Source organism: Enoplosus armatus, chromosome 17 (genome assembly GCF_043641665.1).
Source record: "Enoplosus armatus isolate fEnoArm2 chromosome 17, fEnoArm2.hap1, whole genome shotgun sequence".
In the NCBI taxonomy this organism is placed as follows: domain Eukaryota; kingdom Metazoa; phylum Chordata; class Actinopteri; order Centrarchiformes; family Enoplosidae; genus Enoplosus; species Enoplosus armatus.
The window spans coordinates 11,197,801-11,216,739 of NC_092196.1; the positions used below are offsets into that span (position 1 = coordinate 11,197,801).

The 18,939-nt window shown below is 40.7% G+C and overlaps 2 protein-coding genes across 6 annotated transcripts in view; both read left to right on the forward strand.

Moving 5' to 3' along the window:
• prkcab (protein kinase C, alpha, b) overlaps positions 1-5,763 on the forward strand; it is a 94,147-nt gene extending 88,384 nt beyond the window's left edge. For 4 of the 5 annotated variants that reach the window (XM_070923276.1, XM_070923279.1, XM_070923277.1 and 1 more), the window contains 4 exons: positions 634-714; positions 1,763-1,870; positions 3,149-3,289; positions 5,545-5,763. In XM_070923276.1, the coding sequence (XP_070779377.1) occupies positions 634-714; positions 1,763-1,870; positions 3,149-3,289; positions 5,545-5,709 (495 nt within the window). In that variant the 3' untranslated portion in view covers positions 5,710-5,763. Of the gene's footprint in view, positions 1-633; positions 715-1,762; positions 1,871-3,148; positions 3,290-5,182; positions 5,208-5,544 lie in introns of all 5 variants that reach the window. The other variant, XM_070923278.1, reaches the window with a different exon arrangement.
• A 6,236-nt stretch (positions 5,764-11,999) lies between these two features.
• cacng5b (calcium channel, voltage-dependent, gamma subunit 5b) lies at positions 12,000-16,470 on the forward strand. Its single transcript, XM_070923445.1, has 5 exons — positions 12,000-12,195; positions 13,923-14,009; positions 14,638-14,778; positions 14,877-15,022; positions 16,210-16,470. Exons 1-5 carry the CDS (start codon positions 12,000-12,002, stop codon positions 16,468-16,470), a joined length of 831 nt encoding a protein of 276 aa, XP_070779546.1.
• The last annotated feature ends 2,469 nt before the right edge of the window (positions 16,471-18,939 follow it).

Sequence of the window (18,939 nt, forward strand, 5' to 3'; positions counted from 1 at the left end):
AATAACCTTTGACAGGATGCAAACCCACAGCGTGTTTTCTGATTAAGTAGATCAGGAGAGAGACGTTAACACTTGTATGTCATGTGTGGGTGTAGTTTGTGTTTTTTTAAAGTAAGCTGAAAAACAAATTCTAAGTTTGTTAACTGTATAAATTACTGCATTTCTTTCTCTGTTGAAGGCGAGTGCAGCTGTGATTTGCTTGTGTGTCTGCTTGATTATTATTGTGTGTGTGTGTGTGTGTGTGTGTGTGTGTGTGTGTGTGTGAGGAGTGTGTGTGTGGGAGGAGGTGTAGGATGGCAAATTGGATGGTTGGAGAAGGCGCCTTTGTTATGGCAGCTCAAAATAGCTGACTGTATTTAATGGTGGTTGATTTGGTTTGAGTTTAGATGGGAGAAATGCTACTTTCTGTTCACAGCTTCTTTGCTGTAGCTCTCTGGGGTCGTATGTGTCACACTGCAGCATTTGTCTGTAGCCGCCTGTAGTCAAGCAACACTGGCAGAATAGAAACAGGTTTTTCTTTTATCACTGAACTTTTTAATAACCACACTCCTCTGCATACAGAGATTAGGTACATTAATTTAGTGTGTGTACGTTTGATTATTTTTTGATCTTTTCACTCTTTGTCTCCATCAGATTATAGCATACCAGCCTTACGGAAAATCAGTGGACTGGTGGGCTTATGGAGTTCTTCTGTATGAGATGCTGGCAGGACAGGTAATATGTTGTATAAGGGCTTTTTTTAAATCTAATTATCATCGCTAAATTAGGACTATACATTTAGTGGTGTGTATCCATAAAGTTGTGCTGTTATGGCAACAATTTCAATAACAAAACAACAATAAAACAAAATATTCACTTGTTCCAGCTTCTCAGATGGGAGGATTTTCTGCATTTCTCTGTTTTTGTATCTTTGAGTTTTGGGCTGTTGGTCAGACAAAACAAGCAACATGAAGACGTCACCGCGAGCTCTGGGACTCTGGGAAACTCTGATGGGAATTTTTCACTGTTTTCTGACATTTTAGATTAGACGGTTAATCGATTACCTACATAAATAGTTAACAGATTAATCGGTATTGAAAAGAATTACTAGATGCAGCCCTGATAAAGACAGACGGAGTAGCCATTTGCCACGGAAGTATTTAGTTCTTATTTTCAAAAGATTCGATGAAATGATTACTCGATTAATCTAAAAAAAAAAAATCAACAGATTAATCAATAAACATTATTAGTTTCAGCCCTTCTGTGTAGTTCCAAAAAGTATCGCTTATAAATTAGAGAATATTGGAAAACTGTTACGAGCCTCGCCTCAGCAATATTTATCACTGAGTGATAATGCTCATTGCAATGTCAGAAAAAACAACAGCCCTAATAGTTAGTGTAATAACACTGGGAAAGGAAGTTTCGCGTCTTCTGCTAATTTTAAGTGAAAGGTGAAAACTTGACACTTTAAGGTTTCCAGTTTCCAGGCAACAGTTCAGCAGAAGATGTTTTTCTTGCTGAAGATGAATCAGCTTTACTTACAAGGGAGTGAATACCACCCATGAACAACACAGGACCACTAACTAAAATATCTGAGTACAAGACGGTGATGTAAAATGTGACACCCGCAGCAGCTCCCAGCGCTCGGCTCACCTTCACATGCTGACTTTGTCACCGCAGCATCTTGTCAGGTTTCACAGAACAAACCCTCGAGCTGTAAGTCGTCATCACTCCCAACTTTTACATGAACTCTGTGTGACGCTGTGTTTGTCTTCCTCTTCAGCCACCGTTTGATGGAGAGGACGAAGACGAGCTCTTCCAGTCCATCATGGAGCACAACGTGTCCTACCCCAAGTCCATGTCTAAAGAAGCTGTGTCCATCTGCAAGGGAGTAAGTAACTGTACTGTAGATTTTTACATTCCAGGCCGCCACTGCTTTCATTTAAATGCTGGTTCGGTATTAAAATCAACTTGCAGAGACTTGAAACGTACATAATCCATCACATCGTCTTTCATTTTAATAAGTTATTGTTACCTTGTAACAATAACAGAGAGCAGAGACGTTTTGAAAAGCTTTGACATGCAAGATTTAGGAGTCAGCTGCTGAAAAGTGTCGCCATCATATGATATGTTGTTGCTGTTCATCAAAGTAATTAGAGCTGGGTGGGTTGGTCGCCATCAGTGTGTGACTATGTGAGTGAATGGGTGAATGAGACCTGATCTGTATATATATAAGTGAAGACCATTTGCCATTCACCATAACTGAATAACTGGCATTTGGCAGTTTCCTGCATTCAAATACTTTGATACAGTCAGAAAATTAATCTGCAACAGTTTTGATAACCGATTAGTCGTTTCCAGCTTCACAAATTTGAGGATTAGCTGTTTTTCTCGGTTTATATTTCTGTATTTGTTTGTAAACTGGATGACTTTTGGACTGTTTGCCACACAAAGGTTTTAGTTTTCCATTTTATCACAGTAGTAAATCATTTTAGTTGGTGCTCCAGCAAAGTGTTCCCTCAACACAGTCAGGTCACACATTTCCATGGCTTTTAAAAAAGGTCCTTTATTTAAGAGGCATCTGTTCCTCTCGTACCTTTCAATGTTGTGACATCATCACAGTGAAGCGGTTGCCATGATTACGATTATTTACCAACAAGGAAATTAGTTTTCAGAGTCAATTTAAACACCAGAGAAGATTCAATTAAGATCCAGGCCTGGTCTGACCAAGTCTTTTAATAACACACCCCGCCTTCGTTTATTATGATATTACAGCCTGTAGCTGCATGCCGCCTCGAGAAAAATTATCCTTCATCATCTCAGTGCCGGTGACAAAGGAGAAGATCCTGATCCTTCTTATTGTTTGCTTCACATCTCATTTCCAAAAAATGATTCATGGTCAAAATTAAAAGTGGCTGCTGAACCAGAGAGTGAGCCGTGAAAAGAAAAGGCAGCGTAATTTCCTGCGAGGAATTTAAAGCTGGATGAGTGAAAACAGTGCGAGTGTTGTTGGCGTGAGGGTCTAATATAAGATTTTTTAAAAAGTGGATATTTAAGCTAGCTTCAGTTCCTGTCCCTCTCCGCTTCACTATTTTTCCCTTCTCTTTCCCTCAAGCAGCTAACTGCCTCTGTCTCCTCTTCTAATCTCTCCTCTTGTGTTTGTCGCCAGCTGATGACCAAGCACCCGTCAAAGCGTCTCGGCTGTGGCCTCGAGGGGGAGCGGGACATCAGGGAGCAGGCCTTCTTCAGACGCATCGACTGGGAGCGCCTGGCAAACAGAGAGATCCAGCCACCATTTAAACCCAAAGTGGTGAGTGATGCCGTCTGTTTGTGTGAGATTGTGTACTGCATGTGTGCTTATCCAGATGTTTATGTCGATCTTTGTATGCACAGCAGAGCAGTCATCCTCTATCATGACATATGGGATGTTATAAACTGATATATATCGGGATATTGTACATTTCTGGGAAATTATTGATAGATAGTAATATCCTTACAGGAATGTCTGTTCTTGACAAATCCAGCAAATTAAATTGATCTTATAATGGTCACTATATATATGGTCACTGTCATCTATCTTTCTGTCTTTACTGGCTGTGAAAAGATATCTTCCTTACGTAATTTCAATGTAAAAGATTGAGGACAGAATCCACAGTCTGGTTACTGTGTAAAAAGTTCAACAGTCTGAGGTCGACAAATCAAGCAGGTGTCTTTCAAAGTTTCAGTCTTTTTAGTTCAAAATTCCCTCTTTGTGTTTCCCCACACGTTAACAAAAAGAACGCACTTTGGCAGATATTGTGCCCACCTGCTTCGTCTAACTCATGTCAGCCTCAGGTGAACCCGTCACTTACATTAAAATCACTTCACGAAGGGATCTCTTCAGGGCCAGTATAGAAAGAAGGAGTGATTATAGCAACCGGAAAGTATTTCAATAGATGTATGTGTTAAGAAAACGTCCAGAAAGTTGACAAATGTTGAGCAAAAGAGCACCTGTTGTAATTCATGTTAATTCATGACATGTCTTTGTTGCTTTCCACTGAGTACACCATTCCTGTCATGAATTAAATCTGAACACACATACCGTGAGGTCCTTTCATCCGTTGTCATTTCAGTTTGTTTAGTTGTTTGTTCTTTTTTTTATTGAGCTTTTTCTTTTTTGAGCCATACAATAGTGACAGAGTGGGAATGCATTCATGCTGCTGCTGTGATAAAAAGAATACGATTTCATAACATTTTAATTTATTCAACAGATTGTTTATGTCAACCTTTCACTCAACTTGTCTTGACCAACAGTTCTACTTCAGCCAACAGTAAATCAGGTGGATATTTCCAGACGCAGAAAGAGATGATGGATGATGATAGAAACCAATAACCATAAAACATCCAGTCGGTGTTTTATTTCTCTCTCGCCCCTGCCGTTCCTGTGTGCTAAAAACAGCAAATCACCAGAAAATGTGTGTCATTCTTGAATGCATCACTGTTGAAGAATTGAAATACTTCCTCAGAGAGTCTTTAAGTGTGTGTGCATGAATGGGTGCGTGTTGTACGTCTGTGCTCCCATTCATCTTCCCCCAGTGTAATGGTTTATATGCACCCAGCAGAGCTTGAGGCTGGCTCCCAGCTGCAGCTAACATTTGCCCCCCCCCCCCCACACATACACACACACACACACACACACACACCCCTAAACCTCCTCCTGTCACCACAAAAGCCCCCTTTTCTGCATGTGGACCCCCGCATCCCCTCACTGCCACACGGTGCCCGAAGCTACACGCGCTGCCACTGAGGGCTATAAATAGCTCTCTAAGAGCAGAGTTCCCTTCACTTCCACACAAGGGCCACAGTAAATGCAGGGTTACACAGCGGATGTATCCGTCTCCACTCACAGAGGGGGGAGGAAAACAATGCTAAAAGTGGATCCATCCATTAAGGGGCTTTGTGTGGCGTATCGCAGTTGTGAGCTCATACACATCAGTCATTAATTGGTCTGAAGGGACAAACAAAACAAAAGATCCATCTGAGGCTTTACGGCTCGGCTTCTGTGATATTACAGAGCAGCTGAAAAATGCCCGACATGTTGATATGTCTCCTGAGAAAGAGCGTCTCAAACAGCAGGCGCTGAAATCCACCATAAACTCCGGATTTGTTCTTGTTGTGCATTACTCATTCTGGAGGAATTTGTCTAATTTTTTTCTTGTCGAAGAGTCGTGATAGTGCTGATACTGTGCGTGACACGCTGCAATATCCATATATATTTAGCTGCTTGAGACACATGACAGCCTCGAGCGGAGCTGCTGCACACTGATGCTGATGACCTCCACTGTGGGTGCTTAGGGTTAGCTCCTAATCTAATTACAACTTCTGCCCGGCTACACATCGGGCTCCGACATTTCCCCGCACCACCTTCCCTCTGGGACTGTTGGGAAGCTTTCTAATAAAAGCCTCATGAGGAAAAGCCTTTTAATCACGAGTCCAAACCTCTTTTTGTAGTCTTTCACAGCCCAGAGATCAAAATAACAATTGATCCTGTCCACATCTGACACTTTTTCTTTAAATCTCTTTCAGTGTGGCAAAGGAGCGGAAAACTTCGACAAGTTTTTCACCCGTGCGCAGCCTGTGCTGACTCCTCCCGACCAGCTGGTCATCGCCAACATCGACCAGAGCGAGTTTGCAGGCTTCTCCTACATGAACCCTCAGTTCATCCCTCCGTCCCTGCACAGCGTGGTATGAGGAGCCGAGAACACAAAAGCACGGACTGTCGCTGACTACAGGATCCTTCCAAACTCCCAACAAACGTCCCGCTGTCAAAAAGACTCATATCACCCTCTACAGTGTTCTGTCTACTAGTTATCACTATCTGTGTACAGAAATGACTGAGGAGACGATGTCTGTGGGCGAGAAGAAGGACATGGCACTGATATGTTTTTGCTTAATTTCCCTGAACATCTCATAATGTGTTCTTTATTCTGTATCTGTGTTTCTCCAAACCTGCAGCCTTTTCTTTCTTGTGTATGAATGTGTCTATCGGTTACTATCTCATTAGGTATTACAGAGGTTTTCCTTCTCACCCGAACTCGTGTATCTCCCCGTCTTACTACGCAACGAGCTGCAATGCACGACAAGAACGGAACGTATTTTTCTGCTCTGTCCCGGCTTTATCTACTTCTGAACCGCTACACGTGTATTTTATATTTATATACTTAAAAAAAGAGGTAGTATACTGTTACATGAGTGCCAAAGTAGAAAAAAAACATTTCTATTTCAGTTCTTAAAGTCCTTGTAATGTTTCCCCCCCCCCCTCTGGCTTTCCCAACACTGTCAACACACTAAAAGCCCTAAACAGGGGCCGTTTATATCTGTTGTTTTGTAGGACGTGGAGCTACAGTATATCTAACTCAGCATAGAGAAGCAGAAGGACATGAAGCTTACAGTTACATGCTGTCTAGGCCTTTTCTTAATGCAGTGGATGTGGCCTCCAGTGGGCGAATGCGAGTTCAGTATATAGGGTCAGAAAACTGTGGATCAAAGAAACAGTGTTTTAAAGTATAAAGATGCTATTTCCATATGCACAAAGCAGATCTCTGTTGCATGCTTATTTTCTGACTCTGTATGAGCAGTAGACTCTAGGATGCAGTACACGTCTGGTATCATTGTAAAGTTTAGTATTATGATATAAACTATGTTGATATATTATTGTCGTACGTTTTGAAGAGTCTTATTCTGAAGAAAAGTTTCTAACTGTTAAGGGAAAAAAAAGGTTTTGTTCCTGTTTTATGTTCTGCTTGACTTTTATGTCCAAGAGAGATGTCTAACCCCTCTATTGTATGTTTTTTTTTTTGTAAATATGTTTCAAAGAGATGTTTCAAAAAGAGAAGTTACTTGCAGATTTTATACTACGACCTGAATGTGCTTTTACTACCGTAGACAGTTTGAACATTTCTATGTTTAGAGTACCCCTAAGAAGAGTACATACATATATATAACGTTTGGCTGAATCTTTGGTAGCTTTGGTATCAGCAAACCTTGTTATATGTATTTCCACTATTTATCCTTTGTTTTCTACTACTCAGTGTCATGGAGAATATGCAGCACCTACTGTGCGTGAAACCGGTTTGAACCCCCTCTTGCCTTGGTCGTCTCAGGGCTGACTCCTTCTGTAACGAGCTGAATTCAAAAAGCGCGTACTGCTGTGAGGGTTTCAGAGCCCTCGGTGGCTGAAACGTGTCTTTTCCTTCTTGCATATATTGTGTGCATGCGTGAGGCGAGGCCTGATCTAAGCATGAGAAAGACCCCCTGCATGATACAGAGATCCCTCTCCTGGTGTGGAGCATGGAGTTTCCCCACCTTGTTGTGCAGAATGAGATAAAACCGACGAGCATCGTGCGCTTTTCTGCTCATCGTCTCCTCCCACTCGCTGTCATGTAGCCCGACCTGTTTGGCTAAAAAGCTGAATTATAAACAGACAAATGTGTGTAAAATGCTTCTGTTGGCTTTCTTTTTGTTCACTGGTGCCAAACTGAGTCTCTTTGTTTCCAGTCCAGCACTGTTTTTTTCTTGAGAAGTTGGGGCACACAAAGCTACAAAAGTGAGGGTTTCATAAAACTGCCAAATTTAGGAAGGCTGCGGCTCTTAACCCCTGAATTAGTTACTTCACATGTAGACTGGCGTTGCAGCTGTCACACCCGGACCAAAATGAGATTTTTAAGGTTAACAGAAAACTGAATGTTTACATGTCTCACATTGAGAATCTTTATCGAAGGAGAGGGGGGGAAAAAAAACAACAAAACAAAAAAAAACAACCTTTGGACCCATGACAGAGATAATCAGATGTCAGGCCAGTCAGGGTACAGTACCACTACAGGCTACAATCAGAGCCACAGGGATGTTTGTATGTGTTTCCCTTCACTGCCCCTGCTTTTGTTAACCTGATTCTTCTTGTTCCTCTGTTCATTGTGGTATGATGGATACTGTGTATAAATAAAGTATGAAAAATATGAATCTGCTCTGTGTGATTTTGGGGAGGCAAGTGTCGGAAGTGGCTTTAACTTAAATGTGTTGCTTTATAGGCACAAGGGTACTAAGGGACTGTATGGAAACTATTTTGGGAGGAAAGGGAGGGTCAGAAAAGGGGGAGGGTATTATTTTTCTTTTGGCTGAAGGGAAGGTAGTTTTACTGTTCTGGGATAAACCCTGACGCACATAAATAGCTACATCGAGGTTATTCGACTCAACTCGACTGGACCTTTTACTGAAGTTAATCTGATCTAATCAATGTATTTCTTTCTAAATATGGAATTTGGCGTGAGGTAACAACGATATCCTCCGTACCCTTAGAGCTGCCGCCTGTGCCAACATTTTGTGATGTTTTCCATAAATTTTCAGCCTCACTTCTAATGTGTGCATTGTTGGCTATATTATTGTTCCATTCAAATATTGAGGTTAAAATTTGGGCTACACAATTTGTTATACAACAAGTTGTACCAATGTAATATTAAATGTTCAATATTGTCCATTATCCATTATTATTATCCATTATCCATTATTATTATAGTCAGTCAGTTTTTATACAGTCCCTAACCACCATGAATTGGATTGAATATACACGAGCTAAATACACTCCCTGGCCACCTCATTAGGTACAATCCAGTACAACCGCTCTGCCACATCTTCTTCCTTTATATATATATATATATATATATATATATATATATATATATATATACTCTACACTATATTCACAGCTCAAGAGTTCAGTTTGGATGTGTGACCTACAGGTGCTCCTTGTATTTTCTTATTCCTGCAAACACATCGCCTCAACAGGCAGCTGTCTCACTTCCTGTCAGCGCTGAGTGGAGCTGTCCTTGGTCCTGAACCCCACACTCACACACACACACACACACACACACGCACACACACACACTGTCTCCTTCGCTCTGTGTGTATTTGCATTCAGCAGCTGAGATCAGCTCGTGCAGCAGCACCAGGCGTCTGTCTGACTCACTGCTGCGTCGTCTCCGTCCGAAAAGCTTCTCTCGGCTTCACATTACAGGTTTTCTCCAGGAATTTGTGACCAAATCGACGGAGAGCCGCTTCATTTTCTTGCAAGTCGTCACTGACAAAACACAGACGGTCCTCCTCTCGAGGTGTCCCTGCAGGCAGGAGGTTTTTAATCCACAACTTTGAGCACGATCTTCGCTGCAAGTGCAGGAAACACCGCGCGGAGACAGATAACAACAAATAGTATGTATGGAGTCATTCATCTGAATTCAAGTGTTGCATGTTATATTCGCACATTTTTCTTTTACTTTTTTAACTCCTGCTTCTTATTAAATGGATTTATAATCCGAAGTGTTTCTGTGATGTTTGTTGTGACTTTATTGGGGTTTTGATTTGGTCACAGCAGTATAATCCTACAGCCTTGTATACACAGAACTACATCCTGATGTAGGTGGTGTAGCTAATATAACTATACTTAATATGGTACACAAATAACTGTATCCCCGAATCATTTGCAAGAAGAAGGTCATGGTACAAGTCCCTGATTGATGTTGGAGATTGTGTTTCAGCAGGACAGTTATGTTAGATTATTAATTTCTGATGTTGTGAGAGGAAAAACATCCTGTTTGTTAAGTTAAGTGTGAGTATTTCTGTTTTTTGGTATTTATCTATTTATTTTTTGGCCATTAACTTTCTACAGAATCGAGAACATATTGATACACAGATGGCGAAGATCTGATCTGATGTGGATGTGAGGAGGCTCGACAGTCATGACTACTATATCTATAGTCATATAGTAGCTAAATTCCACTGTGTTTGTACATTAACAATGACTTTGATGACTATTTTAGAGAGAGATGCAGCCCTCTGAGGATTATATGAAATGTTCTCAACTGTGTGCATAATACAGCAGATTTTAGGTGAATTTCTTGAGGGTATTCCTAAGTAATACTGCTGAGGAGTGTCTGTTGTGTAATTGCAACGTCCTTGAGTCGAGTCCAGCCAGCTCTCCATTGTCACTGTCTAATAAAAGAGGTAAAAATAGAAACAATAATACTGCTGATCAGGACTGATAACAAGGAAAGAACTGAATAAGAAAACAAAGTGTGAGCTAACAGGCCTTTTCGAAGTAAGAGAGGTGACCTTGCTGGTGGACATTGTTCAAAGGCCAACAGAGAAAGACTTCATGTATATGTGTGTAGGGGAAAATACAGACACATCTTCTTACGATAGGTGTACAAATTTAATAAACAACTTAAAGGTAACAGAACCAAGTCTAAATGATTTGCCATAATTCAGACAGCCATGACAGTATGTCCTCTAGCTGAATCCTCCGTCCATCACGGTCCATAGATCGTTCACACGTGTCCTGAATGGGATCCAAATCATCACCCTGTCACTGTGGATGACGTCTCACTATGTGATCCAAAGTCCCACTCTGACTTATGAATGCTTTTATCAACGTCCAACCTTTTCGAGGGATTCTGTTCTGATTCATGGCTGTAAAATGTCAAAACCATGTCGTGGATTTCAAGTAATGTGAGAATCTATATTCACAGCAGGAGGCTGCAACACGTTTAATGTCCCTCAGTCTGGAGGCTCAAACTGGTTTATTATTGACTCGAACTCCATTATTCTTTTTCGTGGCTGGTTGGACAGAGTTAGCAGTGACATGGACTTTAATGTTGGAAGTCAACAAACCTAAAAAAATATAAGATGAAAAGCCTTTTAACAACATTGATTTGTGTTAGATTTACCTGCACAACAACCAGACAACATTATAATTCCATTATTGATTCCTCCTGTTACTCCGCTGCCCTGACATTTCATAAAATGCCCAACATGACGAGTAGATTTGACTTCCTAAATCTCTCCAGCTGTCAGAGACTGTGAAATATCATGTGGACAGGAGACAGAGATGAAGCTCACAGACATTGTTCTTCCTCCTCATCCTCTCTGTCTATCATCCTCTCTCTCCCACCCACCTTCTTCCTGTCATTTCCCTCAGTCGAGCTCACAAAGCACCTGTCCACACACACACACACACACACACACACACACCTCCAAGGCCCTGAGAGTGTCCTTAATACAAACCCAGTGAGGGGATTGCGTAAAACACTCAGACGTTGACTGGGTTTTGTTTACGTAATGAATCTGCACAACGCTGAGAGTTTCTTGTGGTAATTTGAGGAGCTGAATGTTGCTCATTGTATATAAAATCGTTGTGAAATTGTGAAGTAATCCAATACATTTTCTGATGAATAGTTTGACATTTGGGGAAATGCACTTTTTCACTTTCTTGCTGAGAGTTAGATGAGAAGATTGATATCACTCCCATGTTTGTACACTAAATATAAAGCTACAGCCAGTTTAGCATAAAGACTGGAAACAGGTGGTAACAGTTAGCCTGGCTCTGTCCAAAAGTAGTAATAATAGAATTTGCGTACCAGCATCTCTTAATCTCACTTTTTTGTACAGGCTACCTGTTTCTTCTTTATCTTCTTTATTTCCCAACATTTTTTCCCATCAACATAATTTGTTTCATAGTGGCACTTTTCATCACATCAGTCTTGGTCTGTCAATCAAGACAAACAGGACAGCCACTTATGTGATTGGTTTTCTGCTCATTCGGACCAAAGCAACAGCCAATCACAACACACCCCTGACACCCCTGTTTGTCTTGATTGCGATTTAAAGACATTGTTGGCATTGTGAAATAAAAACTTTAGATAAACGATATGAATGAAATATGAATGACCTACAATAAACTCTGAGAAACTGTAACAATCCATAATAATTATTTCAACATTTCATGTTTATATTTATTATTTTTGTTTGTATTTATTCGTGGTTATTCATTTCATGTATTTATTTATTTGATAAAAAGAACTTTGGGTCTTTATATCCACCTTACTTTAAATATTTCACCAGTAACAGTACCTTCTTTTCCTCCTCCTCCAGATTGCTTCTTGGATTTTTCTTAATTTTAACCACCAACTGCTGGAAGCCCCCCCACTGTCACCATGAGCGCCTGCAGCAGGAAGGCCCTGACATTGCTGAGCAGCGTCTTTGCAATCAGTGGCCTGGGGCTGCTGGGAGTGGCAGTCAGCACCGACTACTGGTTGTACCTGGAGGAGGGCGTCATTATGCCTCTGAACCAGAGCACTGACATCAAGACCTCGCTGCACTCCGGCCTCTGGAGGGTCTGCTTCCTGGCCGGTCAGTAACGAGTCTGTGGGTCGGTTTCTCTGCGTTTCTGCAATCTGACATGTAAATCAGGATTGTGGCACAGATACATGTAATGGTATAATGACCGTATTCAAAGACGTTCATTTGTACTGTACCCTGCAGCTGCAGGCAGCTGATCCTGTCACACTGACATATCGTCACTGCATCAGCTTTGACACAGAATGACATTCACAAATACTTCATCTGTGTGTGTGTGTGTGTGAGTGTGTGTGTGAGTGTGTGTGTGTGTGTGTGTGAGTAAGTGTGACGAGAGGCAGAGTGAAAGAGAGAAAGAGCAACAGAGAGATAGAACGTGTATTTATGTTTCCCTGTGTCAATCACACGCTATAAAACAAGGTGCAATCAGTCCTGCAACATGATTATATGCACACACACACACACACACACACACACAGACTTTCACCTACAACTCCTCAGAGACAGCTGTCATCTCGTCGTGCCGCAGAATTAGCTGGCGGTTAATTCCAGCTGGTGTCTGTGAGTGACTGTGTGTGACGCTGACGTGATAATAATGATTGTGTAGTTGTCTCTGCAGGATGTGATGTAACTTACACTTATGTTTAAAAAAAAATTAAAGGTTTGAAGGAGGAAAATCCATCCTGAATACATCTATTTAAAATACAGGAAACTTTAAATTATATATACTATATAAAGAAAAAAACCTTATTTAGTAAAATCTATTATGTACATTAGAAATAATATTGCCTATATCTTCAACATGATGCATGTCGTCTGTGGTGGCTCGCATGCACAAGTAATACAGAATAAATGAGCCAAGATTAGTTGAAATGTCATTTTACACAGGTTTATGTTGCCAGGCAACCAATGTTGACTTCAGGAAGTTACTGGTCCCAACCAAGAAATTGTCATTTTTGTACACAACAAATTTGATATGACATGTAAATTAATGAGCCTTAGAGGCTGCTTTTGTTACCTTTAGTCACATCCAGGCTGGCTGTTTCTTCCTGTTTGCAGTCTTTATGCTAAGCTATGCTAACCGTCTGCTGGCTGTAGCTTTTTATTTAGCATACAGACTCGAGAGTGGTATCAATCATCTCATCTAACTCCCGGCATGAAAAGCAATTGAGTGTATTTCCCAAAATGTTGAACTATTCTTTCAATGTACAGTAAATAGTTTCTTTAAGTGTCCTTTGTTGACATGATTCTGGCTTTTGTATCTGTTTCATGTTCAGAAACAGTGATTCAGACATTTTTTAACCCTTTTGCTCGACTGTAAGTCTGCCAGTCTCCACCATCTCTCTCCTAATATGTCCCCCTCTGTCCTGCAGTAGTCCTCAGTGTGTTTCCACCTTTTACCGTAACCTGACCTCCACACAAACCTGTACACCTGCTCCCAATTCAGCTCCACTGTATATATACACGCCTGCCCTTTAGCCATTGTTACATGTCAGATCATCTATTGTGCCATCCCAGCTGTAAAGTTTGAGCTTTGAGTCTTTTTGTTACTGTCGCCCTTTCTGGACTTCTTGTCCGCCTGTTTTGAACAATGATACAGTAAACCTTTCTTTTTTTTTCTGGTCACTTTTGTCTACGAGTTGTGTATTTGAAAAGAGACGCTGGACAACTCTAACTTTTTGATTCCTCTGTTTCTGTTTCATGTCTCCTCGTCTCTCTTCTTCACCTTGTCTCCAAACATTGTCTCGACGTTTTTGTCTCGTCACCTCTTTCCTCTTCAGGTGACGAGTCCGGTCGCTGCTTTACCATCGCGTACATCATGCCCATGAACGTCCAGTTGACGTCAGAGTCCACAGTAAACGTGCTCAGTGAGTAACAACCAACCTCCTGCGGCAGCCTCAGGCTTAATAACTCAAGGTGCCTCCTCGAGGTTGTTCACATAAACAGCCAGGGGGGATTTTTATGCCAAAAACTTGTTCTCCAATAAGGTCGTGCTTCTTAATCTATGCACCATCTGAATGTAGCCAGACAGATGAGTCTGAGTCATCTGAACCGTCATGTTGCTGCTCCTCTCCTGAATACATATTGCCTTTTTGCAGACAATTCACCTCACAAGTCCTTCAGTGTAGCTCAGTGTCAAAGCTTTACTAAAGGATACATCCACTCCGGTGAATCAGTGCAATACGCTCTGATATTGTACTATTCACAAAAACAGCTGGCAAAGGAGCAGATGACGGTTAAGTGTCTACATTTGACCTTTATTTCAAGATTGATTGTTCCCCCTCCCTCCCAACAGAACTGTTATATATGTGGTTTAGTCTCTATGAAGACAGTTAAACACTTTTCTATCAAACATGACAAATAACAAATTAAAAAAGCTTCCATATAATTGGGTTAGATCAACAAAACATCCCCATTATATACTTTTCATCTGTCTATAAGTATCTTTCTGGTGTACGTTTCGGGGTTAAACAGCAGCTTTCCTCCTCTCCTCAGAGATGATCCGCTCAGCCACTCCGTTCCCTCTGGTCAGCCTCTTCTTCATGTTCATCGGCTTCGTCCTCAACAACATCGGGCACGTTCGGCCTCACCGCACCATCCTGGCGTTTGTCTCTGGAATCTTCTTCATCCTCTCGGGTACACGGATCTTCTTTCCTCTCTTTCCTCTTGTCATGTTTCTGCCCTTTCTCTTTGTCTTTTTGAATTTAATCTTAATTTCTCTGTCTCTCTCTCAGGCCTGGCTCTGGTGGTGGGTTTGGTGCTGTACATCTCCAGTATAAACGATGAAATGCTGAACAGGACAAAGAGCAGTGAGGCCTATTTTACCTACAAGTACGGCTGGTCCTTTGCCTTCGCTGCCATCTCCTTCCTGCTCACTGAGGTGAGCAGCTGACCACAGACACAAACGACAGCTGTTTAGGGCTGCTGTGATGACGGCACAAAACATTTCAGCCAACATCCTCTTATAATTTGATCTACAGATCTACAGAACACATTAATCCAAGGAATGACATGTTAAAGTGAGAACAAGACCAACACAAAACATGTAGTATAAAATTAAACAGCAGAATCTTAAAAAATCACCCACACGAATCCACCTAAATACTACAAACACATAACTTTTAAGTATAACAATAAAACAAATTCAATGCACTGCATGAGTGGCTTCTCATAATGAATCTAAAAAATACACTCATCTTCTGGACTTTTACTGCGGCAGGAATCTAAGTGACACTTAAATTAGAGAGATTTAAGTTTTCTCACCAGAGTTTTAGATGTGAACGTTTACTTTATTAGGTAGACCTGTACAGTCTCATGCAATCAATATAACTGTTCTGCCATAAAGTCTATGTCAATGACGCCTAAATGTTGGCTTTTTGTCGTTTTAGCATTGAGATATTAGTTAGTGGTGGACTTATATTCTGCCCCTCTCATGTGTGTAAATAGGGAGGACAAAAACAATAGAAACACCTCAATATAATGTAGTCTAGTACAACACCACCTTTAACTATGATCTCAGTAATAAACATATAATCAAATTTACTCTTTTCTGACAAAGTCAACAAAAACTGAACATTGTGGGCTTTGTAAAGAAAAACGTTATGGCGGTGCTAATATAGTATTGTGCCGGCCTTCAGCACCTGAGCACATAATATAAGAATAATGAGTGTTCACTGCCCCCCAGTGGTCACAGTGAGAAGCTACAACAGTACGTTTAATGAATGGCTAATACACACTGTTAATATCAGTATAATTGTTATTAATAGCAATATTTACAACTCATAATGAATGGGATTATAACAGCAACATCAGTATTGGTGATAAATAAAGAGCTGTCTAAGAGCAATCTACCAGCTCGAGATATTCATGGCAGCAATAAAAGGTATGATGAATGTAAATGATAGCATATTAACACTTTGATTACTCAAAATGACCAAACTGAATTAATTACTAACAAAGTAGCAGAAATGATCAGTTAAGAGCTGTTTTAATAACAGTTTTCAGCCTTTCATATATGTATTTCCGTAGACTTTATTTCAATCTGATGTGTCCCTCTATACACTGCAGAGTGCAGGCGTCATGTCCGTCTACCTGTTCATGAAGCGCTACACAGCAGAGGAGATCTACCAGCCTCGTCACCCCAGTTTCTACCGCCCTCGTCTCAGCAACTGCTCCGACCACTCGGGTCAGTTCCTCCACCCAGAGGCCTGGTCGCGGGGGCGAAGTCCCTCCGACATCTCCAGTGAAGCTTCGCTCCAGATGAGCGCCAGCTACCCCGCTCTCCTCAAATGCCCCGACTATGACCAGGTCTCCTCTTCACCCTGCTGAGGCGTCGGCCATCTCAGCAGAGGCCACCTAAAGGTGACTGAAGGGTCACTGAAGGATCACACAGGGTCACAAGGTCATAAAAGTTAGATATTTAACTCTGAGTTTGATGTTTTTCAGGGAGAAAAATATGTGCAGCTTTGACTGTGGCCTGAGGACTGAGGAAATATTTATCAGGTCACAGATGCTTTTTGGGAATTTGTTGTTGTTTTTTCTAGGTGGAGGCAAAGTCTGCAGGTTTTAGGAAAAAAAACAATACATGGTGAGGTGTTATTCTTTCAGCAAATGTCTCAAAAAGTTCACATCTAGTTTAAAGTAAATTACCTTTTGAAATTTTATCTGAAAGGGTAAAAATTTTGTTTGTATTCTGCTTTAATTGTATCTGTGCATTTTACCCTCCAGTGCCTCATAGCTGTTTCTTCTTGTGAATATCTTGGCTTCCTCATTTTGCAATACACACATAAATGTTCCTTATGCTAATCTAACCTCCCATATTAGGCAAACCTGAATCTTTCTCCCAAAGCAAAACCCCACAGAGCAAAGACGGTCATGTGTGATGCAATGAAAGGACGACCCATCACCGCTATTACAACCATCAGACAGCAGAGCAGGTTACGGTCCTGGAAGAAACAGACTCGTCGGGTTTGCTCATTGCTAGAGATGCTGTTTTGTCTCTAACATAAGACAGTAAGACATGATGAAAATGTTACTTTCCCTGTGAAATCAAATGAGGACTCTTCCAGCTGAGATCATACAGATTTGTTTTATATGGATTTTTATATAGTATGCACAGCTGTTGGACATTATATTGAATTCATGGCAAGAGTTGATGTGAAGATGATGCTGTATATCAAGTGCTGTTATTCTGAGTGTCGGTCTTGACGTAGCTACAGGGAGGAGAATTCACCTGTAAAATACATGCCATCAAAACAAACAGCCTGTAGTGTTTTCTTCATTTATCCACTGGGAGGCAGCATTTGGTGCTTTTTTGGAGTGACATTTTATCTCCACAGGCCTCAGTTTGTTTTACAGTTTTTCTCAGTTGCTTTGGCTCAACTGTCAAATAGAAGTCCTGATTCTCTAAACACTTTGTGAAATTGTCAAATCCACAGTATGAACTGTCGCACAGGATCCAAATGTCTAAATGCTTTTATGTACTCAGTGATCCAGGGGGTCAATTAATAAACTGTAATAATCCCAGACATGTCCACCACAGTGGTGGAAAGTAACTTAGTACATTTACTTAAGTACTGTACTTAAGTACAAATCTGCGGTACTTGTGATTTACTTGAGTATTTCCATTTTATTTTCTGCAGCTTTAGTTACTTTTCAGATTAGAGCTTTTCATACGCTTCCTGTCCAGTGAAAAAAAGGTATCTACAAATTTGGTGATTTTTTAATGTGAATATTTCTGGTGTTAAGTGTTTAACCTGTTCTTTATGTGTTGAGAAAACTATCCTACTTCTTAAGAAAAATAAACTATTTAAAACCCCCATTGGATTAGCTGGAAAATGCATCGTCACAAAGCTAAAAAAAGCTCATGAAAAGTAAAGTTGACTTGTTAAAGACATGTGGTTCTCACAGGATGGCATTACAACAGTAGAGGGCGCTCTCTCCCCACTCATCCTGCTCCACATCGTCTCCCCCACTCACATTCCTCTCAGGGGCTCAACGTGTTTTCCTTTACCTTTCCTGTTCTCCTTCACTTCCTGTTAATTCACCACATACTCGACCAGGCTGAGTTATACACCTTTGCTCTGCATGATGGAGGACGACACACGGTTTACATTCAGAGAGCTTGTCACAGCGCCTCGAGAGAAGTATCTGCAGAATTCATTAATGATAGCTCATTACTTGTGCAAATATGTAGGTCAAGACCAGCATCAATAATAAATACGCCATACATCCGCTGTGAGCTTTATGTATACTTTATATAGATACACGTAATGTACAACGTGACCAATAGCTTTTACAGAGAATATAAAAGTTAATGTAACTATAAGCCCACGCGGGGCGGTAGAAGATAATATTCTGCCCTGACCACAAGGCTTTCATTTTAATTTACAATCACATAGAAAATTACTGGTGTTTATAGTTTTTGACATCATCATCATCATCATCATCATCATCATCACTGATATTACTTCACTTTAATCATTGTCATTAACATCAAACATCATTTTCACTATAATCTTTATCATCACTGAAAATACAACCATCATTCTCTCTCATCAGTCTTTTTAACAGCATCACAGTTACTGACCACTATTCTTCATCATCCTCATCGTCATATGTTTTCTTATGATTATGTTTAAGGCTTTTGTAAAGAAGACCCCAAACTTCTGCTGATGCAAACTTCCGCCTGTAGGCTCAAACATGTTACACAGAGTGTGCATACTACAACAAAGATACCAGAAACCTATACATCATATATACATACATAACTTAAGCATACGTTGTTTAACAATTTAC

Bases quoted from the DNA above. Each gene is read 5' to 3' on its own strand.
- cacng5b (XM_070923445.1), top strand. From the start codon at position 12,000: ATGAGCGCCTGCAGCAGGAAGGCCCTGACATTGCTGAGCAGCGTCTTT. The intron at 12,196-13,922 runs GTCAGTAACGAG...TTTCCTCTTCAG, and splicing joins GAGGGTCTGCTTCCTGGCCG to GTGACGAGTCCGGTCGCTGC. The intron at 14,010-14,637 runs GTGAGTAACAAC...TCCTCTCCTCAG, and splicing joins GTCCACAGTAAACGTGCTCA to AGATGATCCGCTCAGCCACT.